Source organism: Astyanax mexicanus, chromosome 1 (genome assembly GCF_023375975.1).
Source record: "Astyanax mexicanus isolate ESR-SI-001 chromosome 1, AstMex3_surface, whole genome shotgun sequence".
NCBI lineage: Eukaryota > Metazoa > Chordata > Actinopteri > Characiformes > Acestrorhamphidae > Astyanax > Astyanax mexicanus.
This window is the reverse complement of record NC_064408.1, coordinates 54,355,398-54,377,263: the sequence shown is the minus strand read 5'-3', so window position 1 is coordinate 54,377,263 and position 21,866 is coordinate 54,355,398. Positions and strand designations below refer to the sequence as shown.

General features: G+C 38.7%; 1 protein-coding gene and 2 long non-coding RNA genes across 4 annotated transcripts; 2 read left to right on the top strand and 1 right to left on the bottom strand.

Moving 5' to 3' along the window:
- Positions 1-848: 848 nt before the first annotated feature.
- LOC111191258 (uncharacterized) lies at positions 849-3,586 on the bottom strand. The gene is made up of 2 exons (XR_002649409.2): positions 3,446-3,586; positions 849-1,340 (listed from the first exon to the last, which is right to left on the bottom strand). It is a non-coding gene; the product is annotated as an uncharacterized LOC111191258 (long non-coding RNA).
- On the top strand, positions 2,236-20,187 carry mia3 (MIA SH3 domain ER export factor 3). 2 transcript variants are annotated; one of them, XM_049480040.1, is made up of 28 exons: positions 2,236-2,454; positions 3,509-3,642; positions 3,790-3,876; positions 4,024-6,601; positions 6,940-7,239; positions 7,333-7,469; positions 11,289-11,420; positions 11,514-11,535; positions 11,642-11,730; positions 11,824-11,901; positions 11,999-12,109; positions 12,190-12,261; positions 12,585-12,689; positions 13,875-13,997; positions 14,128-14,215; positions 14,319-14,374; positions 14,468-14,558; positions 14,644-14,782; positions 15,178-15,340; positions 15,442-15,477; positions 15,563-15,630; positions 15,762-15,850; positions 16,349-16,462; positions 16,757-16,831; positions 16,939-16,985; positions 17,656-17,706; positions 18,254-18,539; positions 18,780-20,187. In XM_049480040.1, the coding sequence occupies exons 1-28, from the start codon at positions 2,334-2,336 to the stop codon at positions 19,097-19,099; spliced, it is 5,712 nt and encodes a 1,903-aa protein (XP_049335997.1). In that variant the 5' UTR covers positions 2,236-2,333; the 3' UTR covers positions 19,100-20,187. The 2 variants fall into 2 exon arrangements, with proteins under 2 accessions (XP_049335997.1, XP_049336002.1); XM_049480045.1 differs by lacking the exon at positions 17,656-17,706.
- LOC125802336 (uncharacterized) lies at positions 7,488-9,107 on the top strand. Its single transcript, XR_007439372.1, has 3 exons — positions 7,488-8,285; positions 8,360-9,029; positions 9,090-9,107. It is a non-coding gene; the product is annotated as an uncharacterized LOC125802336 (long non-coding RNA).
- Positions 20,188-21,866: the final 1,679 nt, after the last annotated feature.

Genomic DNA, 21,866 nt, shown 5'->3' with positions numbered 1-21,866 from the left:
ACCTTCTTTTGCAACGGCCTGGAAAAGTTGTGGTCCTAAAGGCAGCATATGTAGCTCTGAGATCTCAATGTTCTTTACTGCATTGATGGTTGATTGGTGGATCATTCTCAGCTCTGCAGTGACACTGGCATGGTGGTTGTGTGTTATTAGTTTGTGTTGTGCTGGTACAACTGAATCAGACAACTTTTAAACATATCCTGTGGCCAGCCTCCATTAGAAAGTGTCCGGTACCCACTGAACTACAGAACTAAAGAATGATCAACACAAACTGTGCAGCAGATGAGTCTCTTTGACTTTATATTTACAGTGTGGAGCAGCAATAGGTAGGAGTGTCTATGGCATACACTGGGCACGCTTTGTTTAAACCATGCTGGAGCACGATTATCCCCCCTCCCCACTACCGTGCTGGCCTTTGCTCATGTTCACCCCACATGGTGTGTGGGGTGGGCAGTTATGAGACCCTGGGGTTAGCAGGGCCTAGATAAAATCTGGATGACAGGATACAGTTCAGTTTGAGCTCTCAGATTTTTTTTTTCCATTTTATTTACCAATGTACAAAAAACTAAATCACTTTCTCAATTAACTTTGGGGTTGCTTCTTGCATAACAACTATCTAATCTGGAGCTGCGAATATCAAACAAACTTCAGCCTTGTTATCTATAGGTATATATTTGAGTAAAATAAACATTGTGATTTTATTCTAGAAACTACTGATGACATTTCTCCCAAATTCCAAATAAAAACATTGTATATTTAAAATATAAAAAATAATACATTTGCAGAAAATAAGAAAAGGTCAAATTAACAAAATAGGTGCAGTGCTTTCAAACTTAAATAATGCAAACAAAAAAAGTTAATATATTTATTTAGAAACAACAATACAAAAGTAACTAAGAAAGAGTCTTTCAGTCTTTCAAACTGCTTTGCCACTTATGAGACTCCTGGCAAAAAATTCAAGCAGTTCAGCTTGATGGCTTGTGACCATCTACCTCTTGATTACATTCCATAGGTTTTCAATGGGGTTCAGGGCTGGAGATTGTGCTGGCCATGACACCATGATCTGGTGGTTCTTCATCCACACCCTAATTGATCTAGCTGTGTGGAATTGAGCATTGTCCTGATAGAAAAAGAAAAACATTCCCCAGAGTTGGGAACATTGGTAGAGTAGATAGAAGGAAGTTTTCTTCCAGGATAACCTTGTATGCAGCTTGATTCATGCGTCATTCGCAAAGACCAAACTGCCCAATTCCAGCCTTGCTGAAGCATCCCCAGATCATTGCAGATCACTGTCTCTTCTTTGCTTCTCTTTGAAGAAGTTCTTTTTTTGACTTGAGTCCAGTCTAAAACAGATAACAATAATTATTATTTAATTGGGAGCACGTTTCGGCTAAATCATTGTGAGTGGTGAAGAGCCTTAAACATAAAAACCTTTAAATGAACGTTGATTTAACAGATTAGAATATTTGTTCATTTTCACCCTGATATTACACACCTTAATCTTTAAAAAAAAATCAAGCATTATATAAAAAGCTTTCATTTATTGTAATAAAAGTGACTACAAATTATAATTGTAAATGTAACAGAAATTATTTTACAATTTATAAATAAATCTGCCCCTTTACAAATATAATGAATAATAATCATAACATTGGTACTTTCCTAAACTTCACTTTAAAATCAGTATTTTCCTGAATACAAATGAAACTTGTATTGTCCTCCAAACCTTTCGTTTTGTTACTGTTGTCTAGTTTTTATGTCTATTTTCAAACCTGCAGTAATTTGTTTGATTCCTGTTACTGATCTGATATTATTAAGTGGAGAAGAGAGTGGTCAGGCAGCTTCTTCAAGAAACCTGTAAGAGTCTTCAAAGCCCTCAAAGTTGTCAGAGTGTGAATAATCTTTTTTTTTTTTACTGCAGAAAGAAATAGTTTTGTATCACCTACACCTGTAGCCTGTATACGAGACAAGGCATGTTAAAAGGTTAATGTCAGAATTTTAATGCTAGCCAATAATGTCGTGTTAATGTTGTTTAAATGTCGTTTTTCCATCATCAACATACAAAATGTAATACAACCATACAATTATGCTTATTCAATGTTCTTTGTTGTTTGGTTTTCTTCTACAGAGTGTGGGGAAGTTCCTGTGAGTCTGTGTCTTTAAGTGTTCCCGGATCCTGTGTAACATGACTCCAGTCTTTTTTCTCCTGCTTGCCTGGAGCATCAGACTCGGTACAGACGCAGCAGCGGCTGCAGATCTGCTGACGTGTCGGCTCGGCTCGGCTCAGCGCTGTGCCCCCGCTCAGGCAGCCCGCTGCCCTATCCCAACCAGCCAACATGACAGCGCTGCTGTGGCGTTTTTACCCTTTTATACTGTTTTTCTGTGTGCGTTTTACACACGCCTCTCTGGAGCGGCGATTTTCCGACTTTAAGAGATGTGCGGACGACGAGTGCAGTAGTAAGTAATTAAAGGGGTCTGGTGTACTATGTACTACTGGGGCATGTACTATGTATTCAGCTGAACTACTGGATCATCCGGGTCCGCACGGTTAAAATCCAGCCCAGGGTTTGGGTTCAGCCCGCCGGGCGGACCAGTATCAGCCCGTCAGCTGGAGCAAAATCCTGTGCTGGATTTTTACTTTGCGGACCCGGATAGCCCTCCTCTAAAAACAACTGAGTGTTAGCACTGGCGGCTCACCGGCTAGCAGAACTCCGCTGGGTTTCTAGCTAAACAGGCTACAGCTAGCGAGCTAATGTTATCTTAACCAGCAGAAATTCAAGAGCTCCTCTCTTTATCTCTGTATCTGAGTTAACCGCGCGCTGTGTTTAGTTAACTCTTTAACCTAACTGGCCTGTTCCTCCTTATACAGACTGATAGTTCAGCTCGACACTTAGCTAGTTAAACTGAACTGCTTAGATAAGACGCGTTGGACATCTGATGTGTTATTTAGCTTAGCTAGCGGCTAGCCTGGCTAACCCTTATAAACACTGGAACACAACCGTCAGCAGGCACAGCGTCTCTCTGAACTCCCCCTAAAATAAACCCTCCAGCTCTTTATTTTTACCGCTGAGACAGGTCTGTTTAACTTCGAATACTGTGTGGCATTTATAGCACCAAAAAACTCAACGCCTTTATGTTTTATTAAATATATTCAGTGTATTCACTCTTAATTACAGTGTCTGTCAGCAGTCATGCTTTACATTTTTCCCTGAACACTTCCTTAACTACTCCTTTAAGATCACGTTGTGTGTTCTCAGGTTCCTTTCGACAGCCTTTGCTTAAAACCCTGATATTAAAATGTAACTTTTCTGCGCTGATAGTGAAGAGAACACTAAGAGAATACACTGTTGATATCCTGTTGTTCAGTCACAGTTTACCTTAAATTTTCTGCATTCATCTAGTAACTTTTTTAAGGAAACATACAGTATATTATAAGACAGTTGCTCACCTTGGCTTGAGTAGAAACACTTTTTTGGATTAAATGTTTGTTTTTTTCCATTTCTTTCATTAGTGCTCCTGTGTCGTGGAAAGGCAGCAAAGGATTTCTCCGGACCAGACTGTCGGTTTCTGTCTTTCAAAAAAGGGGAGACTATATATGTGTACTATAAACTCTCAGGACAAAGGTCAGATGTGTGGGCCGGAAGTGTAAGTATGAAAGCTAATGATTGATCAGCAGTTGTATGAGTGGATATGCTGTTTGCAAAGATGCAGAACCCAGTGCCACTCTATTATTGACATTAGAAAGAATCTTTTAGGGACAAACGCTATAGTAAAAATGTTCCTCTTTTTTAGGTTGGCAGCAACTTTGGTTATTTCCCAAAGGATTTTCTAAACATAAATCACATATACACTGACAAAGAAATAGAAGTGTCTGCAGAGGTAAGTGTAGTGTTTTATGCTGTAAGTTGGTGTCCTCTGTTTTGCCAAAATCAACATAATTAAAAGTTCAGAGGCAAGACTTGATTACCTTTTATTTGAACTGTCCATGTATTTTAAGACTAATTGATGCCATTAAATCTTTTTCAGGAAACTGATTTTGTCTGCTTTGACACTGGACTAGATAAATTTGAAAGCTATGATGTTGATGCGCTGTTAAGTAGTTCATTATTTTTAAATGAAGGTGACAGCCAAAGAGAGAAACCAGAAGGACTTGGTAACACTAAAGATTCGGAGGATATGAAGACATTATTGAAAGAATCCCCTATAGACACTAATGACGGGGGAGAAGATACTGATTTGTTGCCTCAAGATAAAGCTGAGGAGTCCGATATAGAGGATGATACTGATTTGGAATATATTGAACCCAATCAGTTACCTACAGAAACAGTAGCTTTAGATGCTGTAGAAGACAAAGAAAATAATGATGGCGGAGCTACTACTGAGAACAACAAGAGCAGTACAGATGAGTCTTTTTCAGATGGTCAAATATTAACTAAACAGATAGATGAGCCTTCATCCAAAGATGGCGATGCTTTACAGGAAGAAGACCATGTTACAGAGGTAAAAGCTCTGCCTGAATTAAAAACAACTTTAGGCACTACATTTGATGCTGTTATGTCTGATGATGAAGACACAGAGAGGGTCACTCTTCCTTTTGATGAACACCAAAAAATAGATAAACAACAAAGTGATCACATAGAGGAAGCTCCAAAGGAGCCTGCATTACTTACTGCTGCAACAGAGCTCCCTTATTTTGAGGAAAGGATTACTGATCCAGAGTCAAAAAGTGAAGAGATTCCAATTGAGCCCACAGTAGAAAAACAGGAAAATGACAGAGAGTTAACCAAGGATGGCATGTGGTCATCTTTAGGGGACACCGTTTTTAAAATTGTCAGTGGAGGTGAGCGAACAGATCTATCTGATGACACTGAAGATGACGATGAAGACGAGGAGGAGGAAGAGGAAGATGACAAGGAGGAGGTTGCTGACGCAGACAGAAATGAGAGAGGTTTAGACAATCACATCCGTGTTCAGGATTCAGAAATTAAAAAAGATGCAGGGGAAGCAAAACACTCCAATAAGGATTCAATAACAGAGAATCCACTTTCTTCAAAGGTTTCTAAAGCAGATGAAATAAAACATCACAATATTGACTTTGCAACTGAGGATGAGGAGGTTTCTGAACAGGCCTCCAAAATGTTTAAACCTGATGATGTAGGAGAAGAGTTAGTAAGCACTGACGATTCTTTAAATGTGGTTAAGATGATCATTAATGATTCTATTGATTCTGAACTTGATGCCTCTGAGGATGGCAAACAGGTAATTGAGGAAACTGTTCAGAAGGTGATTGAAAATATACAGTTTTCCAAATCTGAACCTCTTGACGAAGATGGTGCACAAAATGCACCTCAGGTTGGGGACATGTATGAAGAGAGTGATCAAGTCAGTTTAGTGGAAAATGCCGACCAACCTGAACCTGAAAAACAATCAGACATTCATGAGATAACAGATGAAAAAATTAGTAGTGTGAAAAATAACATAGTAAATTTATTAGACAGTACATTGAAAGCAGAACATGAAGCTGAAGAAAATGAACAAGAACCTGATGTTTATGAGGACAATGAAGATATTGAAGAGTTATTAGAGGATGAAAATGCTGTACTGTCCTCCATCCCTGGTAAAACTGAGGAGGTAAAAGAGTCTACCGCAAACAGCAAACTTGAAAAAGAATTAGAAAATGATCCTCTGGCCACAGATGAGACGCCTGAAAAAATCATGTCCACCCATAAAAATGAAAATACAAATTCAAACATGGTACCATCCTTGGACTCACTTCATAAAGATGATGATGCAGAGCCTTTGGATGGTCCTGGTGAGTTTCAGCATGATCCTGTCATCAGTAAGGCCCCAGAGGAAATTGCATCCTCTCAGACAAATGAAGGTGAAAATTCAAATGTGGAACCACCCTTAGATTCATTAGTCTCACCTGATGAAGAAAAGAATGATGCACAGTCTGTTAATGGTTTGGATAAAATTCAGCCGGATCCAGTCCACAGCAATGAGCCGGAGGAAATCAAATCTACCCAGAAAAGTGGAGATATAAATGGAAGTACAAATTCAAACACAGTACCATCATTGGACTTGTTAGGCTCACACCAGGATAAAGAAAATGATACACAGGGTACTGATGGTCAAGGTGAGATTCAGCAGGATCCTGTCATTAGCAAAGATCCTGAGTACAGTGACAGTGTACTTAGACTCACCCTTTTAAGAGATCACTTTAAGGACAATGAGTTGGAACGCATTCAGAGATACTTAGACCTGAGAGACCTTTACAGAGTTGAGGCAATGTTTGCAGATTTGGACCAGGAGCTCCGGTCGGTTAGGGAATCTAACTCGGAAACCAGCTATGACATAGAAAGAACATTAGAGGATATTTTAGAGGTTTCTGAAAACTCCATACTAGATGAAATAGAGAAAATGCTGGATGCCCAGGAGCAAAAGGCTCGGGATCGTGGACAGCAAGTGGACCCAGTCATGTTTGATGAAGAAGCTGCCATTTTGGATGACTTTCAAGAGTTTGCTTTTTATCTACGCCAGAAGTACTCTGCAGTCTCTGACAGTGTCCCGTTGGTAGAGGAGAGCCAATCTCATTTGGAAATGGGTAAGCAAGTTGAAAACTAGGTGTTAAGCAAACAGAGAAAATCTTGATAATGTGATGTGTGTTAGTAAGAAGGGTGTGTTCTAATTATTTGTCAGAGCATGTGCACAAGTGATAACACCTTGTTATTCGGAGAGTACAAATAAAAAGGATTAAAAACACATGGAATTCATAAAAGAATGGTTCAGTAGGACTGTTGGTGGTGTTTTTCTACATAGTGTAACCCATGTATGAAATAAAAATTAGATGAACCATTTATATAAATGTAAACCACAGGTTTTGTAAGCAGATGCTTTAGCAAATGGTTTTATATATGCTTATACATACATATTGTTTTCCAGAAAATGTGAATGCATCTGATGAAGAGTTGACAAAACGTACTAGTGAAAACATCAAGGTGAACAAGAAAGCTGAAGACCCTGAAGTCCATCAAGAAACTGAAGAGTCACCCAATGTTAATGTTGAGGAGGGTGAAACCCAAAGCCCGGACATGGGTCTGGGGGAGGATGGTGGACATTTTAATAAGAATAAAGACATTCAATTAGCCTTTGAAGGCACAGAAGAGGTTCAGAGAGGACCACAAGCAATTCAGGAGAATCCTTTGGATATTACATTTGGCTTTGAAATGGAACAGTCTTCAGGTAGGCTTTGATTTTGTATTTAATGTGTTCCTAATTTGATTTCATTTGACTTAATTTGTTTAGGGTTTAATGTTTTGCATTTCCAATCCTCAGGTTCACTGGAGTCCCAAAGTGCCTCGGATTTATATGATAATAAAGCAAAGTATGACCAGGCTGACTCATCATCCTCAGACCATGTTTGGGGCTGGCTGGTTGTTGGATCTGAATTTTTAGGCATGTGTGCAGAAAATGTGAGTATGTATTCTGTTTTGTCTGGTTTTGATTTAGCAAGCTGGTTTTATGGCAAGCTGTTTCAGCTTGTCATAACTTATTTTTACTAGTAAAACCCAAATCAAATATCTATGTAAACCAGTAATAATTTTAGATATCAGCTATAAAATATGTGCTAGTAATATGTTTAGATCTACAGCGTAATAAAGCCATTCTGACTTGTCATATATAAAGGTATTTTGTAAAGCCATACGTTACCATTGACATTTATTCTCATTATCTGACCCAAAATAACAATTGAGGTTGTAGTTCCTACGCTGTAGTACTGACTATTTAATGAAACTATTTTAGCGATATCTTACGGCGTATATCTAAAATACACATGTCTGCGTCTTGTTGCCAAGATGGAGGCTGTGGGTCTTGGTGTGTAAGTTTAGGTTGATTTTAGGTTGTAGCTGTAGTGTTGAGTCTGTTTTGGGCTGTGGGTCTTGGTGTGTTAGTTTAGGTTGTAGCTGTAGTGTTGTTGAGTCTGTTGGGTGCTGTGGGTCTTGGTGTGTTAGTTTAGGTTGTAGCTGTAGTGTTGTTGTTGAGTCTGTTGGGGGCTGTGTGTCTTGGTGTGTTAGTTTAGGTTGTAGCTGTAGTGTTGTTAAGTCTGTTGGGGGCTGTGTGTCTTGGTGTGTTAGTTTAGGTTGATTTTAGGTTGTAGCTGTAGTGTTGTTGTCGAGTCTGTTGGGGGCTGTGGGTCTTGGTGTGTTAGTTTAGGTTGATTTTAGGTTGTAGCTGTAGTGTTGTTGTTGAGTCTGTTGGGGGCTGTGTGTCTTGGTGTGTTAGTTTAGGTTGATTTTAGGTTGTAGCTGTAGTGTTGTTGTTGAGTCTGTTGGGTGCTGTGGGTCTTGGTGTGTTAGCTTAGGTTGTAGCTGTAGTGTTGTTAAGTCTGTTGGGGGCTGTGTGTCTTGGTGTGTTAGTTTAGGTTGATTTTAGGTTGTAGCTGTAGTGTTGTTGAGTCTGTTGGGTGCTGTGGGTCTTGGTGTGTTAGCTTAGGTTGTAGCTGTAGTGGTGTTAAGTGTGTTGGGGGCTGTGTGTCTTGGTGTGTTAGTTTAGGTTGATTTTAGGTTGTAGCTGTAGTGTTGTTGTTGAGTCTGTTGGGGGCTGTGTGTCTTGGTGTGTTAGTTTAGGTTGTAGCTGTAGTGTTGTTAAGTCTGTTGGGGGCTGTGTGTCTTGGTGTGTTAGTTTAGGTTGATTTTAGGTTGTAGCTGTAGTGTTGTTGTCGAGTCTGTTGGGGGCTGTGGGTCTTGGTGTGTTAGTTTAGGTTGATTTTAGGTTGTAGCTGTAGTGTTGTTGTTGAGTCTGTTGGGGGCTGTGTGTCTTGGTGTGTTAGTTTAGGTTGATTTTAGGTTGTAGCTGTAGTGTTGTTGTTGAGTCTGTTGGGGGCTGTGTGTCTTGGTGTGTTAGTTTAGGTTGTAGCTGTAGTGTTGTTAAGTCTGTTGGGGGCTGTGTGTCTTGGTGTGTTAGTTTAGGTTGTAGCTGTAGTGTTGTTGTTGAGTCTGTTGGGAGCTGTGTGTCTTGGTGTGTTAGTTTAGGTTGTAGCTGTAGTGTTGTTAAGTCTGTTGGGGGCTGTGTGTCTTGGTGTGTTAGTTTAGGTTGATTTTAGGTTGTAGCTGTAGTGTTGTTGTCGAGTCTGTTGGGGGCTGTGGGTCTTGGTGTGTTAGTTTAGGTTGATTTTAGGTTGTAGCTGTAGTGTTGTTGTTGAGTCTGTTGGGGGCTGTGTGTCTTGGTGTGTTAGTTTAGGTTGTAGCTGTAGTGTTGTTAAGTCTGTTGGGGGCTGTGTGTCTTGGTGTGTTTTTTTAGGTTGTAGTTGTAGTGTTGTTGAGTCTGTGGGGGGCTGTGTGTCTTGGTGTGTTAGTTTAGGTTGTATCTGTAGTGTTGTTGAAAAGATTTGATACTGATTCACATTCTGATTGACAAAAAGAGCATTCAACACATTAGCTTTATTGGGGATACAACATGTCCAGTTTATATCTTGGATATAAATCCTCTAGGTGTAACATATTTTCATGAATGAAACACATTCCTTATTGATTTATTAGTGCATTTTAGGTCAAACACTGCCTACTAAAACTGGCATTCCTCTTTCCTCACCTTTTCATATGAAGTATGACTTTTCATAAGGTGAATAAGACCATTTGGGATTGCTTCTATGACTGAGTTTCATTTTTCCTATGAACAACAGGGAACCAGTGTTTACTCATAAAGTTACAAAAGGTGTAAATGTTCCCCTCTTCATTAAGTAAATCAAGCAGATAGTCTATTCCTTTACTAATGCCAGTTCTTAAGATAACGTGGTTTACATCGTGTCAGGATTAATTCATTATTGGATACCTTTGTTTTGTGAGGGAAGAAATTTCGTACAAAGTTAAGCTTCCATGCTAAGAGAGCCTGCTCATGAAATGTTGAAAGTTTTACATGAATGTCGGTAGGAGAGAAATTGCAGGAAAGAAGGATTTCTAAATCACCTACACTTAAGTATATTGTGAGTCTGTTGGGGGCTGATGGGACCGGCGGTTCCGCTGATTTGACAGAGTTGGTTTGTCACGTGGAGTGTGACGTGCAGAGAGAGGTTAACGGGGGTTTCAGATGTTGACGTGTTCTAGAGGACGGGTTGAAGTACGGGCTGGAGCTCGGGCGGGCGGTCGGTGTTGAATTATTAGCAGTACGGTGCGGTTTCTGGGCTGATCTGAGCTCCGGGGAGAGCCGCGGGCTGTAAAGGACACAAAGACGGGTGGTCGCTCGGTTGTTCAGCTCTGAGCTGTCTTTATGAAGTTACTCAGCAGTCCGCCATTTAGCCTGCGCTCGGCCGCCGCTCGGCTGAATTGTATCGGTGCCTGAAACCCTATCCGACGGCAGCAGCAGCGAGATGGACCCGGGACTGACCCTCACCTCTCCGGGCGGAGTGCCCGACCCGTGGACCACCCTGTCCCCCCTGGTCCTGACAGCGCTCCAGGAAGTGGGTGACTTACTGTCGGGTTCCTCCTGCCTCACACACACACAGCTAACTAGCTTAGCTAGCGGGTTAGCTAAGCTGCTGCCGCCGCCTGTCTGCTGCCTCTCCGTGTTTATATGAGAGATTATTAACTAGTGAATCTAACAGTCAGCTAGCATAGCTCAGTCAGACCAGTCCTAATGTCCGGGTAGATATAAATCCGCCCTGTGGAGCAGCCGGTCGGTCCTCCAGCCCGTTACACTGACATGTAGCTATCTAACGCTAGGTAATGCAGATCCGCTAGGTTAGCTAACGGATCTGTTCGCTCATTTTACTGTGTTTTCTCTTCTGTAGTCTGGCTGTTTGTGTAAATGTGTTTCATTGTATAATAAATCACCAAGGAAAGAAATCACGCCTCGCTACAGTCTAGCCGATATCTGTTCCTCGGGGCTAAAGGTCCGTTTACCTCTACACTCTTCACATTGTTTTGATTGGACTGTCAGGGGCTTTATCGCGCTGGTTCATAAGCCAGAGATAATTTCTTAATTTAATTCTGTATTTTTAAACGACTTTTAAAACTGGGAAACATTTCAAAGATTATTTGGCCTTGTGTAGGGATCATACAGAAGATATTTAAACTTTGCTTTTGCTCAAAATGGTTGTTATACTTGGTTTTTAAATTACACGTTAGTGTGTACTTTCATAATGTCCATTCTGCAAGGAAGAGATTTTGGCAAGATACAATTAAATATGTAAAACACAACACGTTCTACAGTTGTCACATCATATCAATTGCTTTCAGTTTCAGACAGTTGTGTTTTAAAGTTGATTTGTGTGTTTGTTTTGATTTTTATTTAAGATGATTTCTTCTTTGCCTGAGGAATGGCAGCCAGGCCCTACTTTTCATGGACTTCCCTGGAAGCCAGTAGTTACTACTGCAGTTGTGGGAATCCTCACCATGTTCATGTTTATCTGGAGGACGATTCTTGCTGTAAGACCTTACCTTACTCCTGCTATGAATGTCTTTATTCTTGCCCAGCCCTCAAATGAATCTGACTTTAACCAACACTCTGTTTCTCCACAGGTAAAAGGCAGAACATATCTATGTAAGTTTAATAGTTATGTTAGTCCTGGAAGTTTCAATTTGACTATTTATTTGTTGAGGTTTTGTGTCCCATATCTATTATAGCATATGTTCTTGTCGTTTATCAGTAACAGAAAAACAACTTTCAGAGAAGATCCAACAGCTTGTCAGTGAAAAGTCTGATGTCCTCCTCAAAATAACTGAATTGAATAATAAGGTAATATTGTTGTCACCATTTTTTCATTATATTCATTCATTTTTTTCTGTTATTTTAAAATACTTTTGATTTGATTTTTTTTTTACTTTTTAGATCAAGCAACAAGAAGAAAAGCAAAAAAATTCTGAAAAGTCAGAATCTTCTACACATAAGGAATTTGAACGACTTAAGGCAAGTCCTGAAATAATTCTATTACATGTGACCCTGCTGTGACCCGTCTTTTTTTTGTGCCGTCAGGTTCATTATTTGTCTTATTTCTGTATTATAGACTCGTTATCAAGATCTGTGCAACCAGAGGGAGGAGCTGTCTGTTAATGTTTCTCAACTTGGTCAAAAAATTGCAGACACACAGGAAGAGAACAGAACTCTTAATGAGAAGGTACCATTTTGTTCATGTATCTTGTTGTCTAAAACGTGAACTAAATTGCTTGTTATTAATGTTTTATCTCTATTTTTAAGATGCTTGTAATGCATCAACGAATTGAGGAGCATCAGAATAGTCTAAGGCAATATGAAGAAGAGCGTGCAAAGGTAACCCATATAAATACATGTTTGCTGTGTATTTTTTGCTGTAATGCATCATAAAGGCTATGGTTCAGTTCACAAATTTGAATTCAAGGAATATATCTATTTTTCAAATTAAAAAAGTAAAACAAATCTGACAATAAATGTGATTGCTTTGTTTGTATTAGTAGCTTTTGTTTGGCACGTTTGAGTGGAATAGATTGATTGATTCTTTCCCTTGTTCTGCAGTTGACTTTCTTGAAGATTTGTTATTTTACAGTCCTCAGTCTGTTTCCATCTATTATCCAGCTAATATCTATCTGTAACCATATTTGTTTTTGTACTTATAGATTCAGGTCCTTATGGATGAGGCTAAACTCAGGGAAGATGCCCTGAAAGCTCAGGTGTTGTCCTTTGAAAAAGACAATAGTGCCTTAAAGGAGCAGAAAAAAAATGTAAGTAAATTCCTATTCAAATGTGTATATTTGTGCCTGTAGAGATGGATAGATCAAGTGGCTGTGTATCTGACAGTTTTTTAGATCAAATGTGTTCAAACTCTCTTGGCTACTTCTTTGAGTATGTTTCATCTTGAAAGAAGCACTAAATAACAACATATTACCACATTTGCCTGGGAAAGGTTAATTTGGCTTTCAGCTTAACTTTTGATCAGTAATGACAATTGGCTGATAATTCTAAAAGATGATCAATCAGTATCTGCCTCAGAAACACTGATCAATCCTCCTCTATACTTAAGCACATTTTGGTGTTTTTTACTGCAGATGGTGAATTTCTGTTTTTTTTTTAGAAGTGTTGAGTGTGTGTGTGTAAAATAATATTATTAAAAAGGATTAGTAAATAAGGTACATTTTTCACAAATATGTTCTGGTTGTAGTTGGTTGTAAATTAATTTCCTTTGACAAATGTCACTGTAAGCCTACTTGACAATTAGTTAAAGACAAGTCAGCATAATATTATACGACAGATAAGGCTAGAAATAGCTGTTACTTTCAGAGCTCTTGAACGCTACTGTCTGTAGTGTGTAAATATTATCAGGTTTGCTGTTTCCCAACACTGCCCAATTACACCACATTTGTGCTCACTTGGTCTGCTGTAATTTCATGGGTTGAAATAAGGTGGATAAAGGTGAGAATGCTGATGAAATGTTTCACTATAAACAGAACAGTGAGTGATGAATAATAATAATAAAAAAAAGATGTTTAAAAGTAATCTACACTACAGTTACTGTAGAGATATCAGTAAATCCACTACAAGCCCGACAATACTATGCAAATCCTAAATTTTACCTGCTACACTAACATTTATGACATTAAATGGATTCAGTTTGGATTTAGGATGTGTCTACTAGAGCTTAGATTCTCTGCCCGAACCCGACCTGACCCGAGGACCGACCCAAAACCGAGATTTCCCACCACATTCCTCGGGCCGGGTCAGATTGGGCTCCAGAAAATAGTCCGAGATGTAGGCATCTGTTTTTCACTCCTATTTTTATTTTATATAAAGCTCTGGTGCTACTTTTTGTTATTAGCTGCTCTAGGCTCAAGAAATTAAAATGAGGCCCATCTAAGTTCAGTCCTAGTTCATTTTCTATCCTGAGTCTTTTGTTTCTGTTATCTTCACAGCTCTTGCGTGATGCCAAAGACTGGCAAGAGAAGCATGAGCAACTTGGTGAGGAAATCAAAGTCTACCATAAAACACAGAAGGATTTGGAGGACTCCCTTGTACACAAGGAAAATGAAATTGATGTAAGTTTATGTTGATGTTTAGTATTTTATTTGGGCTGTATAATGTCCACGTGTATAATGGTGTAACATATTGTCTCACTGTCAAACAAATATCCATGTTGGAATCTTACAGTCTGTTTGTCACTTGTAGGTTTTGTCTAGCTGCATTGCTGAGCTGAAGGGCCTTGAAGCCATGGATTTTACAGAGTTACAAAAGGGAGATGCTAAACTAGCCAATGGTGAGGTTGCTGGTGAAGTATTCTTTGATGGAGCTTAAAATAGTGTAGCATGTGTTTATATTTATCTAACAAGTCCATGTGGATGTTTGAACATTTGTTTCAGACAAAAAAGGTGATCCCATTAAGTTGCGTCTCAAACAGATGATGGACGTCTCAAGGGTAAGCCTGTATGGGGCTGTCATGTGTTTACCAGTTTTTAAAATGTATTTTACCTTTGTTTAATGTTCCTCTTATTTTCTCCCTTTCTATCAGATTAAGGCCACTCTTTCCATTGTTGAGGAGGAGCGGAACCGTTGTTTGGAGAACTTTTGGGCTGAACAAAAAGCAAGACAAGAACTGGAAGGTATGCAAGTTTTTTTTTTTTTGTATACAATGTCAATGGTTTACGTTAAATAATACATTGCACTTCAACATATTTGCTGTTCCAGAACAATTTCAGAAGGTGGTTCATGAACAAACCAAACTGAAAAATGAAAAGACTCATCTGGAAAGCCAATACAACAATCTCCAGCAGAGACTAGAAATTACAACTGAGTTATACCAGCAGAAAGAGAATGTGTTACAGCAGTAAGTATCATTTACATTTAAAATTCTTGTCATCCTGACAATTCTTGTGAAGAGTATTAATAGTTATGAATTGTTTTAAATTGTTGAAGTGTTAATACTTGCTGGTTTATTTTCTAATGGGGATTCTAGACTAGTGAAACCTTTTGATGCTAATAGATTTTTGGACCAGTGGGCATTTTCTCGTCTTCATTGAGTCGATTTACTGGAGAGCATTGTAAAATATAAAATAATTAATTTAAGTTGTGAAACTAAGTTAAATCACTTAGTTTTAATAGCTTAGTTAATTGAGTCATGTTTACTGCGAATGTCATAGAATGGATTTGTTCCATTTCAAAATATTTCAACTCAGCTTTGACCTGCTTTGATGGAGCTTGATATGTATGCTCATCTCATAGAAAGTTGACTCAGGAAGAGCTGGAGCGGCGTGAGAAGGAGACAAAACTGTCTGAGGTGGATGGCAGAGCCTTGCAGACCGAGGAGGAGCTGAATAGTCTCAGACAGAAAGTGAAAGACATGCAAGATGAAATGCAGCAAAATGAAAGAGCACTCAAGTCAGAGGTTTGTTTCTGTACATGTTTTTATACATACCAGTCATTTTGAGTCTTTTCTGTTTTTGTAATTTTATGTGTTTATCCTGTTTTATTATTTTATTATTGTAGATTGCTGTCCAGGAGAAGAAAGCACATGAGAATTGGGTAATAAGATATAGATTAATTGTGTATATCAATAGACTGTTTCTTAGCTATATTCTTGCTGAATTAAGATTATTGTATGTTTCAGTTAAAAGCCCGTGCGTCTGAACGAGCTCTGATAGAAGAGAGGAGGGAGAGTGCCAACTTGCGTCAAAAGTGAGTGCTTTCTGACCAAAGTAATATTTTATCACAAATATTTAAATACTTCAAGAGGTTTATTTATGTGGGTATAGAAATGGAAACAAATGAATGTAGTAATTGTCTAACAAGCTGCTTTTGCTTCTCAGAATTGTAGAGTGCAGTGACAGAATGACAGATTTGGAGCACAAACTGTATAAATCTGGGGCTCCAGACCGCCACATCTCTCTACGGAGAGGTGAGTTCCCTTTTTGTTTGCTTTGAATAAATGCTGTAATTTAGTTTTTGGTATGCTTCTGGAGGATTTTATGTTGTGTAAAAGTTTGTCTACAAATATGCATTTAGGCAGACAACAATCACTCGATTGTGCAAAAAAAAAAAAGGTGTGCAAATTTAAACACCTTTTTTAGCAAACATTACAATAAGCACTACATAGAGTGATTTAATTGGACAATTATGGTTTTCATTAACAGTTTGGTAGTTTAGACATTTACTTTTCAGGCTTTTTATATTAAAATGTCTGGACCTGCATCTGCTGTCAAGCATCTACTCCATTCAGGCGTTGCCTGGGTTACACTTGGTGTCAGGGACAGTAATTGTTTTTTATTTATCTGTTGCACAAGTAGTATTTTGAATCAAGTCAGTTTCATTCAATTCTGATAGCATCATGCATGTTTAAATAACTTCAGTTATAAGACTGCAAAAATTCAAGATGTTGATATGTGATTGTGAACAGGTGATTCATATGGGCCCTCACCTGTGAGTGGGGGTGCTCCCTCTCCCCCCTTAATGATTGAGGGTCCTGGACGCCCACCTTCTGCTCCTGTGGGACGAAGGAATGAATCTTTTGGTGAGTGTCTGATACTGTGGCTCTCATTTTTGTGAAGAAAAACTAAAAAGATCAGCTGATTTCAGCAGTACACATTGCAGCATGCAGTAAAAGTGGTTGTGAATAAAACAGAATAATGTACAATTATTGAAGGTTTTTTTTTTAAACCCTGACACACAACCCAAAAATATATGGACTAAGCAGAGTCTTAACTATATAGTTATAAACCTGTGCATGCGACCAGAGATTTTCAGAGGGCAAGAAAACTAAAAAAGATGACGTAATCAAATTGAGGAATTATTCTTTTTGTAACAGGGCCACAGCCACCTCCTGATCCCCATGGGCGCTTCTCTGACCTTGGACATCCATTGCCTACTAGACCAGATATGCGTGAGTCCTTCTACATTAATTGTAGTGGTAGGAGACACACGTTATGTAAAAATGAGCCATCGTTTATAATTTAATTTTTTTTTTCTTTTTTTTCTTTTTTTTTTTAGAAATGTTTGCCCCTCGCACCTCTTCTCCTTGCACACAGGATGGATCAGTAAGTACACTTTTTGTCCTGTTATGCAGTATTTTGTGTTCTGTAATCTCCGTATTCCTTGCAGGATTAACATGATTGAGGATTTATGATGATTTTATGTTCTCGTTACAGCAGAGTTATGCTAACTGGAAATATTTTCAGTACTTAACTAGGGCTGGGTGAAAAGCTAACTGTATCGCGCAGTTATATTGTATATGGTTAGTTTGTGATACGTTATTGGTACTTGGTGTCAAATATTGATATTTGATATTTTTGCATTAATGTATTTTCTTGCTGTAAGCTTATGTAACACACAGTTTGAAAAGATTTTGGTGTATTGTAGTTGTATTCTACCCAGATACTTTATCAGCAGCATTCTAATATTTTGGAATAATGCTTGAAGTCAGTGGGCAACATATTGTAATATTGTATTGTGAGATGTCCTGTGATTCCTACCCCTATGCTCAATCATTGCTCACTACTAGTAAAGGCACTGATACAAAGGGTAGTACTAGTGGCTATATAGGCAAGCAATGGAGTATTTATACTAGAAAAGCTCTCTTCTAAAGTAGCACCCTTGTTTTCATATGTAGTAATGGTCAAAGTGTTTTTTTTTTTTTTTAGAAATGATTTAGGCATATCCTGTCATGTATATATCTTATTTTCCTGGGTGTGTTTTGATTAAAAACAGACAGTGCCTGTAGATGCAAAGGCTGAGGCCTTCACTGATACTACAGAGGCAGTGAGTACAATATTAGGGTGCTGGGATGTAAGTGAATGGATGTATAACCTGGTGGTGCACAATCAGAAGCTACTATAACATTCTAACACTCTTTGTGGGTGTCCTGTGTGAACTTTTCATAACTTTTGCTTAACATTTTTTCATTTTAGGGTTTTTCTGCAGCACACATTATCCTGTTGATTGTTTCTGCTCCCTCTGACAAGATGTTGTAGTGTTCTGCAGGCTATTATATGCATGGCTGAAGGCATTTCAGTGTGCACGGTTTAGCCTAGGAGTCATCAACCCTGCTCCTGGAGAAACTTGCTTCTAGCAGACTTTACTCCAACCACTAATCAATAAATCATACCTGATCTTTTGAGTTTCTGCATCCAAAAGAACATGATCAATTGAATGGGGTGTGTTTGATTTGGGGCGGGTTTGCAACTTACAAGACGGTAGCTCTCCAGGGGCGGAGTTGGTGATTTCTTGGTTTAGCCTGTAAAGCTAGTTGTGAATCAAGGCTATCCCCATATGAAGACACTCACACACATGTTTATTTTTTCTTTAGTTTCAGATGTCAAAGTCTCAGAGCCAGGGATCCTTTCTCCCATCTCCCATCAGGGATTCTCCTGGCCCAATCTCAAATGCCCCTCCAAAGCCTTATGGCCCCCAAACCATGGGTGGACTACCTCCACCTAATGGTGCACATCCTCCAATGATCCGACCACCTAATGGCCATCCATCTATGGTTTCTCCTGGTCCTTCTCTTGGACCTGACCCACACTTCAGACCGCCTCATATGGACGCCTTTGGACCTCCTCTGCGCCCATTTGGACCTGTCCCACCACCGTTCGGTAATTTATTTACATGCACTACACTGATGTCTTATGTATCTGTTAGTTTCCATTAGTATTGGCATTTTCATGTCAGTTGGATTTTTTTTGTCCACATTGAAGGCCAAAACGTTAGAAAAATGTTTATATTAAGAATATGCACTGAACCTGTGCTAGAATGTTCAATGTTGTGGTCATAGGAATTTCTATCTTTCCAAATTGTAAGTCTTAATGCAACAAATTCCTTTCCATTCTTTTTAGCACGTGGCCCACCTCTGAGAGATCATCCTCCTATGAGACCACCTCTACCCCCATTTGGCGCACATGACTTCCCACCTGATTTTGCTGGACCTCGTGACTTTCCTTTCCCTCCTCGGCCTTTTCCCCCTGGTTCTCTTCCTCCCCCTGGAGCTATGGTTCCACCTCCGTTTGGTAGCCGGGACTTGCGTGGAGCCGCTCCACATTTGGGTCAGTCCTCCCGGGATAGTGAGTTGACCCATGCAACTGGTCATGCCACAGATAGCTCCTCTCAACAGGGAGCTACACAGGACACAGCCACTTCGGGAATGGCTGAACCTTAAAAAAATTACCTAGAAAAAATTACCAACATGTCACCAGGGCCACATGTCCATTACTGGATTTTTTGCATTTATTTTTCCAATTTTTAACAGCATTTAAATTGTGAAGTGTAATTTCTATATTAAAGCATCCAAAATCCAGTTTATGCTCTGTCGTGATATTTCAAATACATTTTAGGCAGGGTTTTACCACTATGATTTAAAAATACTGTGCAATAACATTTATTTTGTGTTTAATAGTTTTTTTGTAAGTTTAAAAAAGGAAAACCCCTTTTCCTATGCTCTTTTTTTATTTTATTTTTGGAGGTTAAAAAATAATTTAGATTTATTGTTTTACCGGCAACATCTACTACTTACCCATTGTTTCTTCTTAGTGATGTATTTAGGGTAGGTAGTATGATGTTTTAAAGATTGAATAACTTAATAGTTTCTTGACATGAATTAAGAAAGAAAAGTTTTATTTGGCCAGGGGAAAAAAGACCTGTGGCTGTTGTTCCCCGTTAAATAAATGCTACAAGGCATGGTGGCTAATGATCCTCAAAGCATTATCTGATTTTAACCAGCATTTCTGAAAAGTTTGCCAATTATGTTTTCATCACATCATCCTTTGTAATGTCTGATTTAGTGTACTGTTTATATGATTTCTTTTCCTACTGAAAAGATTCACTTGCTGTCATATTGACAAAGTATTTGTACATTTCCCTCGTCTATGTAAAATAAAGTTGACATGAATCAAATCAGCAAAACACAGGAATGCAGTACCGTATGCTGCAGGATTGAACTGATGTGACTGTGCTTGATGATGATATAAAAGCCTGAGTGCAGTCTGAGGAACTGAGATATATGTCATATGGTACTTGCATAGTAATGTAAACATGTTAAAAATCATTATCACACAAAGCTGAAACGGGCAGTGAAGTTTTGTTTTTCTTGTCTACCACGCTGAGGTAATATTAATCAGGGACTGAAGAATAACTTTAGAGAAACTACAGTAAAGTGCTTTCAGAAGTTTAAATACAATTATTTTTATCTGCAGATTTGTGCTCATGTATGAGGTTGAACATATTAAAGAGAATCTGTTTTCAACTGCACGTTTTGCTCTTCAACATTTTGCTGTATTTGTGTAATTGCTGTTTTAAGCTTCTTCTAAAAGGACAGAGCAGTTTCTGGACTAGACTTCTGCTTGTTTCTAATGTAGAAGCAACATTAATTTACCAACAGCAGATTAAGCAGTAATGTTTTGTTTTTCATCATTTTATTCTATGCAGAACCGATTGGGTCAAGTTGCGTAGTACGCTACCTAATATATGGAAAGCATTTATACTTAAGGATGTAGTACTCAAACTCCATCTACTGCTATATGTTCTATGAAATAAGTCAGTAAATATGTAGGTGTAAAGCAGCATTGTCATTTATTGGTAATTAAAGCAATGTGAAATTTAAACTTTTATCAAATATCCTTAGAGAAGCAGTACAGACACATTTTTCTCATAATATTGATAGTCTTCTGTGGTGGTCTATTTCTGTTAATCTTTTTCCATAGTTGAAATTCAGACTTAAGAGAATATTGTTTAAAACAACATACATCTGTGTGTTTTTCATCTCACAAATATATGATATGATCACATATTTGAACTGAGTTGTAGTAAACAGCCTCTGTAGCTAACATAAGCTAAACACATATTTTCAGTGAATTGAATGAAATTAACTGTAATTAGGAACTGTGAGCTGAATAAAATGTCCTATTTAAACCTAGAACTGCCATCAGACAAGGACTTCTCTAAAGTGATTGACAAAACATCTGAAAGTAGGCAGTGCCCACAGGGCAGAGGAAGGCAAAAAGATAGTTTGGAACTTCAGTGTTGGGAAATGAGAGTACTGCACATTTGCAGACAGGAAAATCCAAACCTCCATATGACTACCAAGAGCCAGCAGGAAAGTATAAAGAGTGAAAAGGGCAGTGAGCATTACTGCACAAACATACTCTTTACTGAAGAGCCACAATGACAACAAAACCTTCACTCTGACCTCGTCAAATATGCTACAAAAATCCCAATAAATCAGATGAGATTTGGAAACAAGCTCTGAAGACTGATGAAGTTTAAATAAAACATTATGATTGCAATCGGTAATGACAGATCTGGAGAAAAGAACAAACTGCATTTCATGAAAGAGTGTCTTGCCAAGAGTGAAAAAAATGAAAAACAAACTATATGTTAAAAGGCTAATGCAGACAGCCTCTACAGGACCATAGGAATGCAAACCATACTGGACCCTGGACTACAAACTGAAGGTTTCATAAATGGTCCATACAGTGCCCTTAAGAAACAAGCTTCACAGCAAAAAAAGCCAAGCATATGTCAGATCTAGAAAATGTCTGCAAAGAAGACTAGGGGGGAAAAAACAGTTTTTTAGGTGCTGCATATTGCAATTGCAAGCTTTGACGTCTGGTGTGGGTGTTAGTGTCTTCATTCTCTAAGGTGACCGCAATTTGCACATGCAACATAAATGATTCAATTTTTTTATGAATTACAAAGAAGCCTGAGGAAATGAATTAAATGCTATATTTGTTACAGATACTGTGTTTACTACCATGGGCGTGGTAGTGGGGGGAAAAGTGGACCTGACTACCCAGGGCCCGAGTAGGGAGAGGGGCCCATGAAAACCCTGATTTTTTGCTAACGTTCCTTGTGTACTGGCATGGATAGGGGCCCACTGACATTAAGACTGTGCAGGGCCCAGAATTTGCTGCTACACCCCTGTTTACTAC

Excerpts from the sequence above, each read along its gene's own strand:
- mia3 (XM_049480040.1), top strand. The coding sequence starts at position 2,334 with ATGACAGCGCTGCTGTGGCGTTTTTACCCTTTTATACTGTTTTTCTGT. Across the intron at positions 6,602-6,939 it reads CCAATCTCATTTGGAAATGG|AAAATGTGAATGCATCTGAT; the intron begins GTAAGCAAGTTG and ends ATTGTTTTCCAG. Across the intron at positions 16,463-16,756 it reads ACGAAGGAATGAATCTTTTG|GGCCACAGCCACCTCCTGAT; the intron begins GTGAGTGTCTGA and ends TTTTTGTAACAG.